The sequence below is a fragment of the Heloderma suspectum genome, chromosome 1, assembly GCF_057233095.1.
Source record: "Heloderma suspectum isolate Gila_16-S chromosome 1, 16-S_ref, whole genome shotgun sequence".
Lineage (NCBI taxonomy): Eukaryota > Metazoa > Chordata > Lepidosauria > Squamata > Helodermatidae > Heloderma > Heloderma suspectum.
The window spans coordinates 343,288,138-343,304,944 of record NC_139458.1 but is presented as its reverse complement, the minus strand read 5'-3'; the positions used below and the strand labels follow the sequence as shown (position 1 = coordinate 343,304,944).

At 43.6% G+C, this 16,807-nt stretch overlaps 1 protein-coding gene across 9 annotated transcripts in view; it reads right to left on the bottom strand.

The window, feature by feature from the left end:
• Nucleotides 1–1,085: 1,085 nt before the first annotated feature.
• The window catches only part of AIG1 (androgen induced 1), a 141,475-nt gene continuing 125,753 nt past the window's right edge, over nt 1,086–16,807 (bottom strand). For 6 of the 9 annotated variants that reach the window (XM_084827735.1, XM_084827734.1, XM_084827736.1 and 3 more), the window contains 2 exons: nt 13,627–13,790; nt 1,086–3,766 (listed from right to left, as the gene is read on the bottom strand). In XM_084827735.1, the coding sequence (XP_084683861.1) occupies nt 3,729–3,766; nt 13,627–13,790 (202 nt within the window). In that variant the 3' untranslated portion in view covers nt 1,086–3,728. Of the gene's footprint in view, nt 3,767–12,324; nt 13,791–15,501; nt 15,644–16,807 lie in introns of all 9 variants that reach the window. The other 3 variants (XR_014786720.1, XR_014786719.1, XR_014786717.1) reach the window with 3 other exon arrangements.

Here is a 16,807-nt window from a genome sequence, read left to right as displayed (position 1 = left end):
ATTCCTTAAGTTAAGTATTGTATTGTAGATGTAGAGAGATAATTTCCTAGATTTTTACCCACTGATTTTTACCCACTGGAGCCCTGTAGGAGGTTACAGCATTCTGGAACACTGTGGTGTTGAGAGCTGAAGGGGGAGAAGGATTTTGGCAAAGATCACCTCCTCCCATTTTGCCATTGGGAACCTGCCACTGGATCAAAAGCCTTCTGTTGACTGATGGGACCCCTTCTATTAGCGGAAGGTGAAGTCTAGATCCAATTCAGTGGCCTGGTTTGCATGATCATGGAGGATAAATATGTCATGGTGGCTTATCTCCCCAGCCCCTGCATGCCAGTTGTGTGGAAGGGAATTTGGATAATTACCCTCAGCAGTGTGGCTTGTTGTGTCATGCGAACCCAGCCAGGGTGGCTTATTGCTGTGGGTAAAAAACCTCCCAGAACCCTACAACAGCCTGTTATACAAATTCCACCAGCATGCAACCGGCATGTGCAGGCAGTGGGAAAATAAGTCATTGTAGCTTTTTTCTCCTCTGCGATTGTGTGAACCCAGTCAATTTGTTGCAGTTGCATGTTTGGCAAATGTAATTATCATGAAGGCTAGTGTCTAGCCCAGGGATGGGCAGGAGGTAGATCTACAGAAGTTTTGGACTTCAACTCCCAGAAGCCTCTGCCGGGTCAAGAATGTTGGGATTTGATGTTCAAAACTATTGGAGATCTTTATGCCCACCTCTGCTCTAGGACTCAGGTCAGTTGTGGCCACCTAAGGATCCCTCCTCCTACTACTCTCTCCACAGAAAGGTTACTTCAAAAGCCCCTGGCCATATGGAAGGAGTTCACACTCCAGCTCCTACCCATGCCAGGATCACTTTCCCTGGGCGCAGCTGCTGTCTGGGCTCTTCTCATGTGGCCTTGAGCTTCTGATATTGCCTTCACAGCCAAGGAAGGAGCTGCGCTGCATCAGCTCCCATGACGCAAAGGTAAGTGGTAAAGGGGACCTCAGGGAGTGTGCTCAGTGCTAAAAGGGGAACATTGCCTTAGCTGCACCAGCCACTTCTGACAGGAAGAATGCGGACTGCTCTGCAATGCTTCGGTTTCCTCATTTTTATTTATTTGCCATTTGTGCTGTGAGTAGCGCAAAGTACAGACAATGGCCAGTATCCAGTGTTTAATGAACAAAAAGGTCAATGAGAAATGCAGACTTAAGACTGCTGACATGCACGTCCCAACAGTGGAGAATGACTTATGCAAGCCTTGCCATATGAAAGCACTCAAATCCTATTAGCAAAACTATGGGCACTTATTTTTAACCAACCTGAACTTCACATTGTTGACAGCAAAGCCTTAATTTACATTGCCCCACTGAAGTGTTTAAAAACCTTGCATTAAACTTTGAGCATTGTCTATAAATATTGCCCGATAGAGATATGTGACTAAATGGAGGTCTCTCTGCCCCTTTGGTGCAAATATTTCAAAAAAAGAGCCTTTCCCATGCAAGGGTGGTCTTGATTTTACTTCTTGCGGCTCAGAGGACCTGATCTCACCAATTCCAGTCTTGCCCCCAAGCACTTGGGAGTAAGCCCCATTTCAACTTAATGGGACTTATTTCTGAGTAGACAGGGATAGAGTTGCACTGTGAAGTGCTCTTCTGTTAGGAGATGGATAAATACTTCTAGCCTAGTTTTTAAAACATCTCTGTGAGGAGAACACGGTAAATGAAACTCCACACTAAGGTATCATACGACATCTGGCAAAATGCTCCCTTTAAAGTGCTTCTACTGCCCCTTTGTACCCCTTCACCTTCTACCTTCCGCAAGCGCCTCTACTGAAACCTGCTTCTTCTCCCATTCTTGTCTCCAGCATTCTGCTCTATATCTTTGGAACAGGCTCTCTTTCCAGCTGTCCTCTCTTCCTTCAAGTCGCTACTTTGGCAGAGCCTTTCCTGGATCACCTTGGACTCCTCTCAGCCCCCCCAAAGGAGGAGTCCCAGGATCTTCTGCAGGGGATGCTGGAAGCAACACTCTCAGATCAAGCATCACCGTGTTCCAGGAGATATTCCCTAGCATGCTCTGTAAAAAATGGCTGGTCAGTGGGAAGTTCTAGGAGCAGATGTGGCCCATGGAACAGCTTTATCAGAACACCTCCCCCAACTGAGATCCTACCAAATTGTCATGAAGGTGTGATGAGAATTTCCCATGCAGTTTCGTTTGCAAGGAAAATATATTTTTCAAAACAAATATATCCAATATATTCTAGGCTTAATGTTGCAGATGTATGCATGGAGACATGCCCTGACCATGTCTACATTTGCATGCCCAACAGTTGTGAAGTCCTTAGTGCTAGTTTGCATCATCTTTATTATAGAACCTGGCCACTTGAGAAGGGCTCAGGTTGAATAACTCTTCAGGCCTCAAGCACTCTGTCACGGACAGGGATGGCCAACTTGGTGGCCCACATACTGAATGAGGCCTGAGAAGTATTTTCTGGCCCCTGATAGTCCTACCCAAAATGTTTTCAATGTAAACCACTTCCCACCCCTGGATCACTGCCTGGAGACCAGAGTGGTCCCTGAGACTATAGTCTTTGGCCATCCTTCTTCTGCGACATCACAAGGGATCCTGGGCTATACTTCTCAGATGGCATAGTGCTTTACTGGCACTCCTGCGTGCACATGCACGCACACACACAACTCCCCCTTGTGATCCCAAGTTGTGCAGTTGGGCTGGTTCTGACTCAGCTGCTCCTGTCACCTGCTGCTCTCCTAATCCATCGCTCCCTTCCCTGCTTTCTCCATTTAAGGTAGATGGTAAGCCCACTGCTAAAGAAATTATTAAATAACAGTAGTCCACCTATCTATTGCTACTTGTTTAGGGAAGGATATGACGAAAAAAAGGGTGTCTGGCATCTCCTCTTGATGTGAAGAAAACCAAGTGGGGGCTCATAAGGTTTCTCTCTATCCCTAGAGAAACCTGAGTAGCAGAAGCATTTGAAGGTGATGAGAGATAAGGGAATACCTTGTTCTTTATTAATGGTTACTTTAAGAAACAATAGGCATATGTTTCATTTCTAATTAGAGCTTCCTCAGACTGACAGAATTATTAGCACCACTGATTTAAAGCAGTTTGTTACATCAGCCTGTTTGAACACATTGATATGATTTTTCAGTGAATGATTAAAAATAAACGTTAAAAAGAGCGTGGGGGATACAAATTGAGTTTGACTTTTGTATCTCCCAGGTGTACCCATCTCCAACTCCACCCTCAGGTGACATTCATTGTCCCTCATACACACTGCCAGCAACTTGTTGATCCAAAATACAGAGAGCTCCTTTATTTGCTAATGGGTGTTGATCCACCATTTCATACATGTGGCTTTTTGACACAACCAGAAAGGCAAAAGATTTCCCCATTCATTCAATTTTGGTCTGCTTTATTGTATTTGCAGAGATAGAATAGACCCCCTTAATTCTTACTGCCACCAGAAAGACACTTAACACGAATATACCTAATGGCAGGTGTTGAAGACTTTGGGCTATATCCATCATATATAGACTTGTGTGAGCAGATAAAGGTATCAGGAAGAAGGAGCAGGTCACAAAATCAATATCCCTATTGAGAAAAAGATATCCTAGGTGCACTGTTCATGTAAATGGTGTCCTCTTGCAACATCTCTTGACAGCGAGATGCCTTCCCTGTAGCAGCAAGTCTTCTTTTCCCTTCATGTGTCTTTTGTTCAGTCCAATTTAGGCTTTTCTTTTCCTTCTTCCATACCTGAGCAGAAAGAGAGAACCGGTTTTGAAAAGCTGGAGTAAATAAGAAGGTATCACATTCTTCTGCAAAAAACTGTATTTCTCCAGTGGCATCTCCCCACTACATGGTATAAGCTTTGGAATGCTAACAAATTTCGAAACAAACCAAATAGAAATATATAACCATACTGATTTTTTGGCTGTTGAACATAATAAATTTCTTCCCCATTTGAAGCCTGTCTGCCTTTCTCCTGAAAACACTGTGAGGAGCGATGGGGATAATTCTCGATGAGGTCTACGCCTTATGAACAAGCTGCATGTATTTTACTAATGGTTACAACATAATGCCTCTGCCTGGAAAAGTAACAAAATACTTAATGATATTCAAATCCTATTATTCTTTGATGCTGGGTTCGTTTTCTGCCATTCTTTTAAAATAGTTTACTGTAATTTGCATTGCTGTATTAATTGCATAGTGTGAAGCTTAGCTTTTGATTACTCTAGAGTAAGTGCGCACAGCCTCAATTCAGATCAGTATCACTGTGTACCAGGAGGGGATTATTAAACCTTCCCCACCCTGCTATTTGCATCCTGAAATTTCTCCACCTCACACAGGGGTTAAAAAAAAAGAAAAAAGTGTCAAGTGATTTCAGTGGAGACTTTTTTCCTTTTCTTAACTCCTTCAAAAGTGTGTGTGTAGGGGGGATTTCAGGAAGCAAATGGTGAGAAGGGAGGTTTAATCCTCTACTTCCCTTGTGCAGTGGTTCCAATCTGAATCAGAGCTGTACGCACTTACTCTAGAATTTAAAAAAGAGGTAAGTTTCAGCTACATGCTATGCAATTAATGTGACATGTCGCTTGGCCCACATTATGACCAGACAAGAATTTCCAGATACTTTCTTCCAATTACATGCGTGTACCAATATGAGAAGTGTGAAAATTAATACCTAATTGAGGCTGCAATTCTATACTCACTTACCTGGCAGTAAATCCCACTGAACTTGGTGGGGCTTACTTCTGAGGAGATATATACAGGATTGCACTTTACGTGTGTACTAACTTTACTACAATGGCCCTGGCTTTGGAAACGGACAACGTGTTGCAAGGTTCTTTGTCTATACAAGTAGTTTCGATTCTGATGATGTGATTCTGAGCCTCCTCATTCTTCACTACTGGGACTTTCTGTGTTATTATTTTTTTAATGTCTGATTGCACAATGGTCTGCCCATTCAGCAATACCCACGCAAATACCTCAACTCTTAGAGGGAGAGGGTTGCTTCTGATCTTTCATAATATCAGTTCAATCTCACAGGGACATCACATCTCAAGTTAACCTTCCCACACAAATGTTTTTGGAATCCCCTCCCCCACCCCTGGTTATTAGTATAGTAAGAGCACAGGTGTCTTGAACTGGATTTTGACTGTTTAAAAATAAATAACCCGAGCCAAAGAAAACCCACAATCCAAAGAGGAACATGAAGCCCAGCAAGGGGCCAAATGGGAGAAACCCAGACTGGGGACAGACAACATCTTTTTCCAAGAGTTGAAGACACTTTGAAAGAGGGATCACTGCTTTTTGTGTGTATAATACACTCATTTTCTTTTTGCCTGGCATAAACAAATAGATGTACTAGGTTTTTATATTGTTTCAAAACCTGCAAAACCTATTTGACCAGAAGTGTCCGTAGGACACAGGAAAATTGTGTGAACACCATGGGAAGCAAAACCTCTCTCAAACCACTTTAAGGCTGCAAATCTAAACATGGAGAATAAGCCCCATTGATCAAAGTGGGACTTACGTCTGAGTACACATGCATAGGATTGCACTGCTAATTTCTTAAAAGCCCCACCCCAAAACTCTACCACAGGGGCATATTCTAAAATGGCAGATGTGATAGAGATAAATGTGGCAAAGATTGACAGGCTGCATTCATGTCACTGATGCATGAACTTTGAAGTCACCATAGGAACCAGAGATAGCAGGTGATAACATTTTGGGGAGAAAAATGCAAAACGTCTTTCTTTTTACTGCTCTTCAAAAAAAGAAACAAAGTCCACAGGCAGCAACACTTACCTCATAGATTAAAAGACTCCTGTTACTGCCAATAATCTCCCTTATTGTTCCACCTCATTCTTTTTGGGTAATCCAGGTACTGAAAGCACAGCATAAGCAACTTGCAAGGCACAGAGAGAGACGGCTGCAGGGGGATATGAGAGGCATGCACAGGCCTACTGTTTGCGTTAACGTCCAGTCATGCTGCCTGCCTCTGTACTCATGTGGTTGTTCAAGGCGGGAGGGACGGGGGACGACAGGTTCTACTGAACCCAACTGGGATCTTCCATATGCAGGCATTACAAGTGGATCAGGCCCATTCCATTTTTCTGGCAGTTGAAATGTTCCGCTCTTTCAGATGCTTGTTTCTGGGCAAAGTTCTATTATTAACTTCTGGCAAAAGTGTTATTCTTTTGTCTGTTTAGCTTATTTGGATTAAATCTCCCTGCCAAACACCTCAGATATTTTCTGAAAGTGTTTCTTTTGGTGGTTTCCAGTGCTGCTGCCTATCCCAGAGAAAGATTTCTGATCTCTCTTTTCAGTGGGATGGGGTGGAGGTTGGACAGGGACGGGATGAAAAACTTTGGAAGGGGGGAGACTGTGCTGTAAAGGAAACCTGACCATAAATCTTATTATTCTTTAAATGGAAAAACTGCCTGGCTTGGAGTTCTAATAACCATGGCCCCCTTTGAAAAATTTACTCATTTCTGTTTGGGTTACGGCACAGGCATTTTGGTAGTGGCAATTTTATTGAAAGACATAATAAGGAAAGAATTGGGCCTGAACAATACCAATAGCCTAATACAACGGGCTGGGTGTTGCTGACAAACCAGAAGTAATTGGATAGCCAGTCAAAGGTTTAAGGAAAAAAAAACAATGGTGTGGCTCCAGAAAGGCATGGTGGCGTCAGATCATGTGCTAGTGCCAATTTCTGGTCTCCTGTGTCCTCTGCTGCTGGAAGAGACTTTTCCAGTGGTTTTTAAGCTGTGCTGTTTTATTTGTCTTTATAAAAGAGCCTCTGGGTTTTCTGGAGAAGCATTTTTACTGCTGATGGATCCAGTACTCTGGCAGAAATCCTGTGTCTCCAGACCTGTGGGTCGGCTCTGGCCTGTAGAATGGGAAGACTTTTCTTTCCTACCATGTTTGTGGTTTAGCTTGGAAAAACTAACTGCAAATTATTTTGTCAGTGTTGGTGTATTATTTAATGTAGCTCTTGAAGGAGAGGGGGGGAAAAACACGTTTTTTGGCAGAAGTGGAGTGTGTCCCCCCAGTCTTTTTGGCTCCCACATAAGGGGGGGCATTTAGGGGGTAGAAACAGCTGGGTGGGAAGTTTTAAGGTTCCCCTCCCTGAATCGAGGATGCACTCTTCCTTAAAGGTAAAAAAGGAAGTTAGGATCATTTGCACGCTCCGTATTTAATGTAGTGTGTAGTTTAGCCCTGAATGCCCCTGCCAAAAGAATCAGTGCAAGTAATTACTAGGGGAGAGAGCCTTTTCTGTTGTGGCACCTCAGTCATAGAACAGCCTCCCCCAGAGAGGTGTGCCTGGCACTATTCCTGTGTTCTTTTCGGTGCCAGGTGCAGATCTCTCTGTTCACCCAGACCTTTTAAATAACTCATGTAGTTTGGGTCTCTCAGTTTTAAAATCTCAGTTTTTAATCATAGAGTTGCTGTGAGTTTTGTTTCTTGTCATATTTTATGTTGCTTTTGATTTTATGCTTTTTTGTTGTTTTTAAATCTAAATCGTTTTTATCTTTACTTATTGTATGCTGCCCAGAGAACCTTATGTAATGGGGCAGCTTACAAATCTCATAAATGGCTAAATAAAATCAAAATCGATGCGAAGCACCTTGTACAGGTCACAGATTCATCTGAGCATTTGTGAGAGGAATACTCTCCCTGCCCCATCTCCCATAAAGCTTCATACAAACATGGCAGATGTGTGTGGCTTCCTGCTCTCTGTCAGCTGCCTCCTGCTCTCTGTCAGCTGCCTCCTGCTCTCTGTCAGGCTTCCTGCTCTCTGTCAGCTGCCTCCACTAGGCGGCATGAAGCAGCAGTGGCAGGGAAGGTCCAGTCCACACCAACATACCGCAGTGGGGGCATGGAGGTCACGAGGTCCATCCACACATTTGGCAGTGTTAACAGGTAGGTGAAAGGCTGAGAGGCTTCCAAGTCTACCTCAGCTCTCCCTGCTTGTATGTTCCCTTTCCCTCTCCCCTTCCCATTCAGTCATTCCTGGACTTTCTCTGGCCATCTGATGTTCTCACGGCATGTCTGAAATGGGGCTAAAATGATCAGACCCCCCGCCCCCAATCAGGGAAAAAGCTATCAATGCCAGTCTTTGCAGGCAACTTCATTCACTGTATCATTTTTGTTAGCATGAAATAGCAGCAATGAAAAATAACCGAAAGCTAATACATTAACATTCAAACTCATAAATGGCTTGGTGCCAGGTTACCTGAAGGATCATCTCCTCCCATATGTACCTGCCCAGACCCCTAAGATCAGCTTCAGCAGTCCTTCTTCAGAAGGAAGTGCCAAAGGACGTGAGTCAGCTGGCTACCAGAAAGAGGGCCTTTTCTGCTGTGGCACCCCAGTTGTGGAATGAGCTTCCCTGAGAGGTCTGCCTGGTGCCTACCTTGTGCCCTTTTTGGCGCCAGGTGAAGGCCTTTTTATTTTCCCAGGCATTTTAGTTATTTTAGTCTTTTAGTTCCATTGTTTTAAATCTGTTATTGTATTTTAAATATCTGCATTGCTGGGTGTGTTTCCACACTATCGTCTTCACTTCTTTTCCAACTTTGTTGCAATGTTTCCCCAAGCACATTTTCTCTCTTGTGTGTTTCCATGTCCCAAAAGGACCCAGTCTATCGTTGTACGGAGCTCTAATCATGTTATTCTCTTATTGGCTGGGTGAAGACTTTTTGGAGTGGGTTGGGTCTGCTTTGTTGTTGTTCAGTTGTTAAGTCGTGTCCGACTCTTCGTGACCCCATGGACCATAGCACGCCAGGCCTTCCTGTCCTCTGCTCTCTCCCGGAGTGTGCTCAAGTCCATATTCATTGCATCGGTGATGCTATCTAGCCATCTCATCCTCTGCCGTCCCCTTCTCCTTTTGCCTTCAATCTTTCCCAGCATCAGGGTCTTTTCCAGGGAGTTTTCTCTTCGCATTAGGTGGCCAAAATATTGGAGCTTCAGCTTCAGTATCTGTCCTTCCAATGAGCACTCAGGGTTGATTTCCTTTAGGATGGACTGATTTGACCTCCTTGCAGTCCAGGGGACTCGTAAGAGTCTTCTCCAGCACCACAGTTCGAAAGCATCAATTCTTCGGCGCTCAGCCTTCCTTATAGTCCAGCCCTCACAGCCATACATTACTACTGGAAAAACCATAGCTCTGATTATACGAATCTTTGTCGGCAAGGTGATGTCTCTGCTTCTTACTATGCTGTCTAGGTTTGCCATAGCTTTCCTCCCAAGGAGCAAGCGTCTTTTAATTTCATGGCTACAGTCACCGTCTGCAGTGATCTTGGAGCCCAAGAAAGTAAAATCTGTCACTGCTTCCATTTCTTCCCCTTCTATATGCCAGGAAGTGATGGGGCCAGATGCCATGATCTTAGTTTTTTTAATGCTGAGTTTCAAACCAGCTTTTGCACTCTCCACTTTCACCCTCAACAAGAGGCTCTTGAGATCCTCTTCGCTTTATGCCATTAGGGTGGTATCGTCTGCATATCGGAGGTTGTTGATAATTCTCCCGGCAATCTTAATTCCGACCTGTGATTCATCCAACCCGGCGTTTCTCATGATGTACTCTGCATAGAAGTTAAATAAGCAGGGCTACAGTATACAGCCTTGTCGTACTCCTTTCCCAATTTTGAACCACTCGGTTGTTCCATGTCCGGTTCTTACTGTTGCTTCTTGTCCCTTGTACAGGTTTCTCAGGAGACAGGTAAGGTGGTCTGGTACTCCCATCTCTTTAAGAATTTGCCAGAGTTTGTTGTGATCCACACAATCAAAGGCTTTAGCGTAGACAATGAAGCAGAAATAGATGTTTTTCTGGAATTCTCTTGCTTTCTCCATGATGCAGCGAATGTTGACGATTTGATCTCGAGTTCCTCTGCCTCTTCGAAACCCAGCTTGTACTTCCGGTAGTTCTCGGTTCACATACTGCTGAAGCCTAGCTTGTAGGATTTTGAGCATAATCTTGCTGGCATGTGAAATGAGCGCAATTGTACGGTCATTTGAACACTCTTTGGCATTGCCCTTTTTTGGAACTGGAATGTAAACTGACCTTTTCCAGTCTTGTGGCCACTGTTGAGTGTTCCAAATTTGTTGGCATATTGAGTGCAGCACTTTAACAGCATCATCTTTTAGGATCTTAAATAGCTCAGCTGGAATACTGTCATCTCTGCTAGCTTTGTTGTTAGTAATGCTTCCTAAGGCCCACTTGACTTCACTCTCTAGGATGTCCGGCTCAAGTTCATTCCTGTATAGTTCTTCTGTGTATTCTTTCCACCTCTTCTTAATCTCATCTGCTTCTGTTCGGTCCCTGCCTTCTTTGTCCTTTATCATGCCCGTCTTTGCACAAAACGTTTCCTTGAGATCTCCGATTTTCTTGAAGAGATCTCTAGTCTTTCCCATTCTGTTGTTTTCCTCGATTTCTTTGCATTGTTCATTTAAGAAGGCCTTCTTGTCTCTCCTTGCTATTCTGTGGAACTCTGCATTCAGTTGGATATATCTTCCCCTTTCTCCCTTACTTTTTGCTTCCCTTCTTTCCTCAGCTACTTGTAAAGCCTGATCAGACAGCCACTTTGCTTTCTTGCATTTCCTTTTCTTTGCTATGGATTTAGTTGCTGCCTCCTGAACAATGTTACGGACCTCCGTCCATAGTTCCTCAGGCACTCTGTCTATCAGGTCTAATCCCTGAAATCTATTCGTCACCTCCACTGTATATTCATAAGGGATATGATTTAGGTCATACCTGAATAGTTTAGTGGTTTTCCCTACATTCTTTAATTTAAGCCAAAATTTTGCAATAAGCAGCTCATGATCTGAGCCACAGTCAGCTCCAGGTCTTGTTTTTACTGACTGTATAGAGCTTCTCCATCTTTGGCTGCAAAGGACATAATCAATTTGATTTCGATACTGACCATCTGGTGATGTCCATGTGTAGAGTCGCCTCTTGTGCTGTTGGAAAAGAGTGTTTGCTATGATCAGTGTGTTCTCTTGGCAAAACTCTATTAACTTTGTCCTGCTTCATTTTGTACACCAAGGCCATGCTTGCCTGTTGTCCTGGTGATTTCTTGACTTCCTGCTTTAGCATTCCAATCCCCTATGATGAAGAGGACATCTTTTTTTGGTGTTAGTTCTAGAAGGTGTTGTAGGTCTTCATAGAACTGATCAACCTCAGCTTCTTTGGCCTCAGTGGTTGGGGCATAGACTTGAATTACTGTGATGTTGAATGGTTTGCCTTGGATTCGTACTGAGATCATTCTATCGTTTTTGAGATTGTACCCCAGTACTGCTTTTCCCACGCTTTTATTGACTATGAGTGCTACTCCATTTCTTCTAAGGGATTCTTGCCCACAGTAGTAGATATAATGGTCACCTGAATTAAATTTGCCCATGCTTGTCCATTTTAGTTCACTGATTCCCAAGATGATGATATTCAATCTTGCCATCTCATGTCTGACCACCTCCAGCTTACCTTGATTCACTGAGCTTACATTCCAGGTTCCTAAACAATATTGTTCTTTACAGCATCGATTTTCTTTTCACCACCAGACACATCCACAGCTTAGTGTCCTTTCGGCTTTGGCCCAGCCGCTTCACTCTTTCTGGCGCTACTTGGAAATTCCCTCTGCTCTTCCCCTATAGTATATTGGACACCTTCCGACCTGAGAGGCTCATCTTCCGGCGTCATATCTTTTAGCCTCGTAATACGTTCCATGGGGTTTTCTTGGCAAGAATACTGGAGTGGGTTGCCATTTCCTTCTCCAGTGGACCACATTTTGTCAGAACTCTCCGCCACGACCTGTCCGTCTTGGGTGGCCCTGCACGGCATAGCTTATGGCTTCACTGAGTTACGCAAGCCCCTTCGCCACAACAAGGCAGTGAGTTTGCTTACCTCGTCTGTTTTCCTGCCTTCTCCTGTTTCTGATTCCCCCCACCCTCACATGCTCTGCCCTGCTGAAGTTTCCCACTCTGGCCAGTCTTCTCCTTGCCTTCCCAGCCCTTTTGTTTTGCTTTAGAGAAGGAGCGAAAAATCAAAGCACTGTGTATGGAGCATCCCCCCGCCCCAAACCTTCCTTGTTGCCCCTAAAACAGACTGTGAAACCACAATTGTGCACTAACAAAGGGGCAAAAAATCAAAGCACTGTGTCTGGAGCATCCCCCCCTTAAACCTTCCTTGCTGCTCCTGGAACGGGGATTTAAAGTGCAAATGTGGATTAACAAAATGGCGAAAAATCAAAGCACTGTGTCTGGAGCATCCCACACCCCTTTAAACCTTCTTTCTTGCCCCTAAAACTGGTGCTTACGTGTGCATCTTTTCATCTCTGCCTGACCGCTCCCTCCAGGATCATCTCCCTTCTCCTTCACACAACTTCAGTGTTCCTGCCTCCTTGGCTGTGTTTCCAGGACAACAGAAGGAAAAGCTAATGGAGGAGTACAGGATTTTTAAAAAGGCTTTTACTCCCCCCACCCCTTCGCCTTTCCCCCGAAAGTCCAGATGCACCTGCATTTCAGGAGCAAGCCTTGTGCTGGGAAAGGGGGAGGGGGAGAACACAAAGAGGGAAACTAGTCCCCATTTTAACCCAGAGGACCCCATTGATGACAATGGGAGTTAGTTCTGACAAGACAGTAATGGGTTTGTTGTGGGAAAGAAAGTAGTACATACAAAGACAGAATCCAGCCCCCATTGTAACCCGCAGGATAGCTATAAGGAAGCTGCTATGTACTTTCATCCTAAGGCAATTCATTGGAGCCTCGAGATCTCGCACTTAATCGCATTTTAAGAACTGAGGGCTTTGATATGTGCCATGTCAATTGAGGGGCTTCTCTGTCATTTCTGTGGTCACTGAGAGAGCAAGCCTCATTCAGCATGATGGGAGAAAACACCCCTTGACTGGGGTCATGGGCTGTTTTCTAGTGCTTATTTTCAATGACGTTTTAAAAGTTGATTCCTCGGCATCCTGCTCCAAAACGGCAATGAAACGTCTGGAAAACAGGGAGGGGAAGGGTTGGGTCACTGAGATCAGAGCGACACACCCACAAAGGCCGGGCTACATGCCCCATGGGCAGGACTATGATACCGAACCCAGTGCAGTTGAGGAAACAGGTCAGTAATGGAGCCACCATAAAAGGGAAACGTCGGACTATAAGCAGTCTCAGAAGAAGCGGTTTTCCAGCGATAAAATGTGACACTGGGGCTGAATGGCCACGATGTCATGAAACCACAGACACCCCACAGCGCAGGCAGGTTGGAGTAAATCGCTGGTGGAAACACAGCTGCTGCTAGGTTTTATTTTGGTTTTACATTTATACTGTCATTCTCAACTTTTAAATGTTATATTGTATTTTGTGGTTTTAAGTGTTGTGAATTGCCCAGAGAGCTTCAGATATTGGGCAGTATGGAAATGTAATAAATAATAATAAAAAAATTGCATTAACATGATTGAATTTTTTTTTCCTGACTTGGAAACGTTATGTGAAATAACCACTGTGTGAAAGAATTCAATCACCTTACCACTGCAAAAAGATGTGGTGAAGTCACATATTAACATGATGTGAATCAGCCCCTACTTCATACTCACATGAGTGTTTCTCAAAACAATACTCACATTTTTGTGTATCCCAGATACAGTTATTTAGTATCTCACCCAGCAAGTAGAAGATGTTGATTATTGCAGTTACAGTTGCAAAGAAGACAATTTTAGCACCTGAGCCAAGGTAATCCAGGAGAGGGTATACCCAAACCCCTGTAACGTGATAAATCCAACAGACCCTAATATAAAACCAAGACAAAAATAGAGAGCATTCAAGAAAACATTTACACATAAAATGGACTCTTTTTCCCCTAACAACACAATCCCATACATCAAGGCTGGGCAACCTTTTTGGACCCTGCCCAAATGACTGTGTACAAAGCAGAGATGTGTCTGAGCCATAACACACCATATAACTCCTTTGAAGCCACAGTTTTCATCACTTTTTTCTTTCCCCCCTTCTTTTTCTTGATGGCTGGACATGGTGTTGAGGGAAGTACTGAGGCATTCATGGGAAATGAAGATGGCAGAAGCTGGAGGCCCTCAGAAATGATCCCAGCTGCCAGTAAGAAAATGTGTTAATGTAAAAAAAAGTGGAAGGGGTAGGACACCTTGGTGAGCACGAAGAAAGACATTGGGGGTACACTGGTGCCCACACCTGCTATACACATGTCTTCAAAAGTAAGCCCCACTGAGTTCAATGTGGCTTACTCCCAGGTGAGTGGGCATAGGTTTGCAGCCTAATGACACAATGAGATAGATCCAGAAGTTCCCTTCTTCCAGTGGAAGGGCTCCTTCCATCAGAGAAGTAAGCCTTTGGATCCAACCCAATGTATGTACTTATTTTAATAACATTTGATTTCTAATAAATATATTTAGTATTATGTAGGATTCAAAACAGCAATAAAATTAGGCACGGTCAAAGTTGTTACAGATTTTATTTTTGCAAGTAACATTTACATTTATATCCTACCCTTTTTCCTCTTGCAAGGAACCCAAGGTGTCTTATGTGGTCCTCCCCCCTGCTCCATTCTATCCTCACAACAATCTTGGAGTAAGGCTGAGAGTCAGTAATTGGCCTAAAGTCACCCAGTAAGCTTCATGGCCAAGTGGGGAGTAGATCCCGGATCTCCCGAGTCACAGTCCAACCAGTGTTGTGTAGTGGTAAGATAGATCTATTATGGATTACCATTAGACTCAGATACACTCTCAAGGTGGCTTATATATATGCTTTATAAAACACAGGGCCAAACTTCATGACATGGGAGATCAGTGATCAGATCTTCTTATATTTTTATTTTTACTGTAAAGCAGGGCTCTGAATTGATTTGAGCAGCAACACTAGGGAGGTTTTTTCAAACCCTTGCCTATGCACCATTTCTCCAATATAACTCATTCTCTGTCTGCTATTAGGAAGAAAAATAGGTCCTGTATTTTCTTTTCCATTGCTGAGCTAATACAAACTTCAGGTGGGGATGATTTAGACTGAGAAAATGGCACAAGGGGAAAGGATTCACCCTTCTCCCATATACCATTGCCCTGATCAAGTCTGGAAGTGCTTGCACATGTTTTAGAGTAAAAATAAAGAGTTGGGAGGGTCCTTGGAGGTGATCTGGTCTAACCTCCTGCTCAATGCAGGATTTGCAATTCAGGATATAAGTACAGCAGCCCTGACAGATGGCTGTCCATCATCTGCTTAAATACCTTCAGTAAAAGAGAACCCACCACCTTCCAAGGCAGTTTGCTTCACTACTGAGCAGCTCTTACTGTTAAAAAGTATCTCCTAACATTTAGCCAAAATCTGCTTCCCTGCAATTTCCACCTGTTGGTTCTAGTCCTGCCTTTTGGAGCAAGAGAGAACAACTCTGCCCTGTCATCCACATGATAGCCTTTCAGATAGCTGAAGATTGTTATCATGGCTTTCCTACGTCTTCTCCAGGCTAAACATACCCAACACTTTCAAACCGTTCCTCATAGGACTTGATTTCCAGGCCCCTCACCATCCTCTCTGGACATGCTCCAGTTTCTTAGTGTCCTCCTTCAAATATGGCAAGCAGAAGATCAAATCACGTATCTCACATGTAGCTCATTCCTAATGATAATGAAGTCAGTATTTTAAAGGAAGGTAAAAATGAAGTTCTGGTTTTGGAGCACAGTATGAGGAACTGCAGCACAAGAATAAATATCCCCTGCCATCTGAGCTCTAGAGTCCTTTAAAAACTCTTTTTAAAATGTCTTTGGCAGCGAACCTGGTAGGACTCCTTGAGAAGATGATTCCATAAAGCTGCCATAAGAGAGAAAGCTGTGTTCCTTGTAGCCACAAGCCTAACTTCAGCTAGCAAACTCACCTGATTACATGAGCAGATGGGGAGAAGATAGTCTCAAAAATTTCCCACAAGCACCTACTAATGGCAGCCTTTCCTAACCTGGTGCGCTCTGGCTGCGTTGGACTACAACTCCCAGCAGCCCCAGCCAGCTTGCCCATTGGCCATGGGTATATATGCTAGAAAGTGGGAAGTACAACTTTCTGAAAACACCCTGGACCCAGGCCTTACACACTGAAGATGAGCAAAACCTCTGCTGTTTCCTATTCCCAAATTCTTGCCACTCTGACTGTCAAATTATTGATGCCTTGTGTAAGAACAGGAGATTCTACCATCAGTGTAAAGAAAACTTAATTAATTTGTGATGATGATGCCTGAAGGTAAATGGACATGAATAATGGAAACATAGCCACAATCTACTTGTTTTAAGCTTGGAGGGCTAGCTGAGTTAGCTTGTTTCAGTAAAAAAGCAAGAGAGAAAGAGGGAGGAAAAGCCTTGTGGTACCTTGAAGTCTAAGATATGTAGGCTGCAATTCTTTATGCACTTGCGTAGGAGTAAGTCCAATTGAACTCAATGGGACTTATGTCTGAGTAGGCATGAACAGGATTGTGCTGTTAGAGTGGTATACATTTCCATGAACTACAGCCCACTTCATCAGGTGCACAGTGAATATTGTAACCTGTTACGTTGAGGAGATTTTGATTAGAACAATTCCAATTCAAAGTAAAAATTTCTAAAAGCATCATATATCTATCTATCTCACAGAAATCTTTATTTGGCTCATGATTTTGGAAAGGGGCATTGAGAGGAAATAAGATGGAACATTATTCTTAAAAGCCAACCTAACACTGAACCCGTTAGCTGACATCTGTGAGAGCTGCAGATTATCAACCTCTGGGGAGGATAATAACACTGAATGGAGTCTCTGTCC